Consider the following 2,544-nt stretch of genomic DNA (forward strand, 5'->3'; position numbering starts at 1 on the left):
GAACAAATATTTTTGACATCTTATTTTAAAAGTTATAATTTGCATACAATCAATTTTTAACATCAAAAAGATTGGAAATAATTGCAGGGCTTGGCATAAGTTGGATGACATTAAGAATTCCAGGACTATTAAATTGGAATGCCGAAATCATGAGTATTTCATTTTATTTAAATTTGATCAAATTTTGCCAATTAAACGGCAGAAAAAGCATTGGATTGGTCGATTAATCAGTTATTTGCCAATTTGTTTATCGGTGCATCCCTAATAATTATGCTATCACTTTTTTAAACAGAATAAAAAATTAAAAAATGGGTTTAATTAACAATTTGATTATAATTATTTGATTCACCTTACTAAAAGCCCTGAAATTAGCATGTTGCACAAGAAAAACAATAATCATTTTAAGTCCGAGTTATTCCCTTAATTTTTTCATTAATTTCATCAATTTCAGACTTTTTGTCCTTAATTGTTCTCCTGAAGCTATTTGCTTGTTTCAAGAACAACACATTTTCAGTCGCTTCAGCTTTTTCTAATAATCTGTCTGCAGATTTTTCCAGTTCTGCCACAGTTTTCTCCAGGCAGACTTTTTTCGATTTCAATTCAGTGATCTCTTGATCGTGATTCTTTCTCTTTTTATTTTCCAATTTTTTTTCAGCAGCCTTCAGTTCAAGATATTGGCGGTATTTCTGCCGTGCTCCTCTAACAGCTATCTTGATTTCCTTTGTCACCTCAAAATTTTTCGCCCCTCCACTCAAAGCCAATGCGTCTTTAACAAGTCTCTTGGCTACATATGTTTCTTCCTTCATATTTTCAGTCTCAATTTTTTTATTAATTGAGAAACCACGTTCCACACTAGCCTGTCCGTGGGAAAAAAGTAATAGTCTTTTTATGACCCCCCACAGCAGTCTATACTCATCCGTGCACAAATGATTCATCAAAAACACATCTAACCTTTGTGTTGATACATCGAAACTTTTAAACGACTCATCATTTGCCACTGAATTTAAAAAATTTAAAAATTCCAAAAGAATTAGGTCGCAATCATCTTCATTTATTTTTTTGCACCGAACTAACTCCTTCAGAATGATACTCATTTTTTTGTGACAACTGTCACTATTTTGATATATCCTCCTTGGATCTAAGGAGGATAAACATCTCACAAATTGGTTGGACACTGGTGACTTCTCAGAGATCTTCTTCACCACTGCAATTATGAAGTTCTGACAGTCGTGCTGAATGTCCATAACAGCTTTGTCACTGATTTCCTTCTGCGCAGCTAGCTTTTTAAGCAAGCTATTTCCGACAAAGCCAGCTGAAACATTGCTGATACTATTTTTACTTTCATCGAAATTTACATTTGAAAAATCGCACATTTTTTTCATGTCTGACACTACACTACTTTTCAAAACTTTGAAAGTGTCCAATAGGTTGAAGATCAATTTCTTTAAATCATCAGCCAAAAACGGTAACATTGGCCAATCCTTTTGGAATCCTGCTAAAAATGGTTGAAGCATTCTAACTACAGAAATAAAAAAATTAAGCTTTACTGGCAGAAGAGCATCTTTGCATGCATTTAATACCACAAAATAAGATTTGCACTTGGCTCCTTTGTATCGCCCCTTTTCTACTGATGAAATGTACTGCTTTACATCATTTAATATTTCTAAGGCCCTTTGGGCCGCAGGACCGTTTTCGAGCCATCTATGCCCACAAAATTTCAGAGGCATCAGCTTTGTTGTTGATGTCTCTAAATAGTCCTCTCTCCGTGCTGGAGCATCTTTAAACAGCCAATATAAGCTTCTTAAAAAATCATCTAGAGCCCATTCAGTTTCACTGCACCCTTTTTTGAAACTGTTGTTGACTATGTGTAAAGAACAGCTGCCAATATTTGGTATTTCACATGCAAATTCATTTTTAAGATGAGTTTGAATCATTGTAAATATCTTCCAATTAACATTCGGCCCATCCATAGATATTCCCATTAAGTTCGAAAAATTTAATTTGCTCAACGAGCTCATCAGGTGTGCCACTGTAATATCTGCTGTTGAGTGGCCCAGAAAACTAGAGTCCATATATCTAGTAACAATTTGGTCCTCAGCCCAAAATCGGACTAACACATCTAATTGTTTCGTTTGCAAGGCATTGTTTAGGGTTTCATCAAACAGAATGCAGTAGTCTCCTGATGTGCTTACACATTCATAAACTTTGGACTTGAAATATGGTGCTAAGCCAAAGCACAAGTAATATGATGCTTTGTTGGAAGCACACGAGAAAGATTTTGCAATTTCACTGTCGCTAAACATCTCTCGAAATATGTCTCCCACATCTTGACACGAGTTAAAGGAGAAATTACTTTCTACACATTTTAAAATCCACCTTACTTCTGCAGAAGTAGTGTCAGCATTCAAATTAAGAGCTCTTGCTGCATTAGTAGTCGTAGACTCCAATTCCAAAGGCGGTGTGACTTCTTGGACAACGGTTGTGACAGTCTCTTGGGATGTAGAAGCGCCACGTACAAGTGAATTATGACCTGGTGCAATTTCT

General features: G+C 35.5%; 1 protein-coding gene across 1 annotated transcript; it reads right to left on the reverse strand.

The window, feature by feature from the left end:
• Positions 1-401: 401 nt before the first annotated feature.
• On the reverse strand, positions 402-1,727 carry LOC129232416 (uncharacterized). Its single transcript, XM_054866560.1, has one exon. It carries the CDS (start codon positions 1,725-1,727, stop codon positions 402-404), a length of 1,326 nt encoding a protein of 441 aa, XP_054722535.1.
• Positions 1,728-2,544: the final 817 nt, after the last annotated feature.

This window comes from Uloborus diversus, unplaced genomic scaffold (genome assembly GCF_026930045.1).
Source record: "Uloborus diversus isolate 005 unplaced genomic scaffold, Udiv.v.3.1 scaffold_12, whole genome shotgun sequence".
Taxonomy (NCBI): Eukaryota; Metazoa; Arthropoda; class Arachnida; order Araneae; family Uloboridae; genus Uloborus; species Uloborus diversus.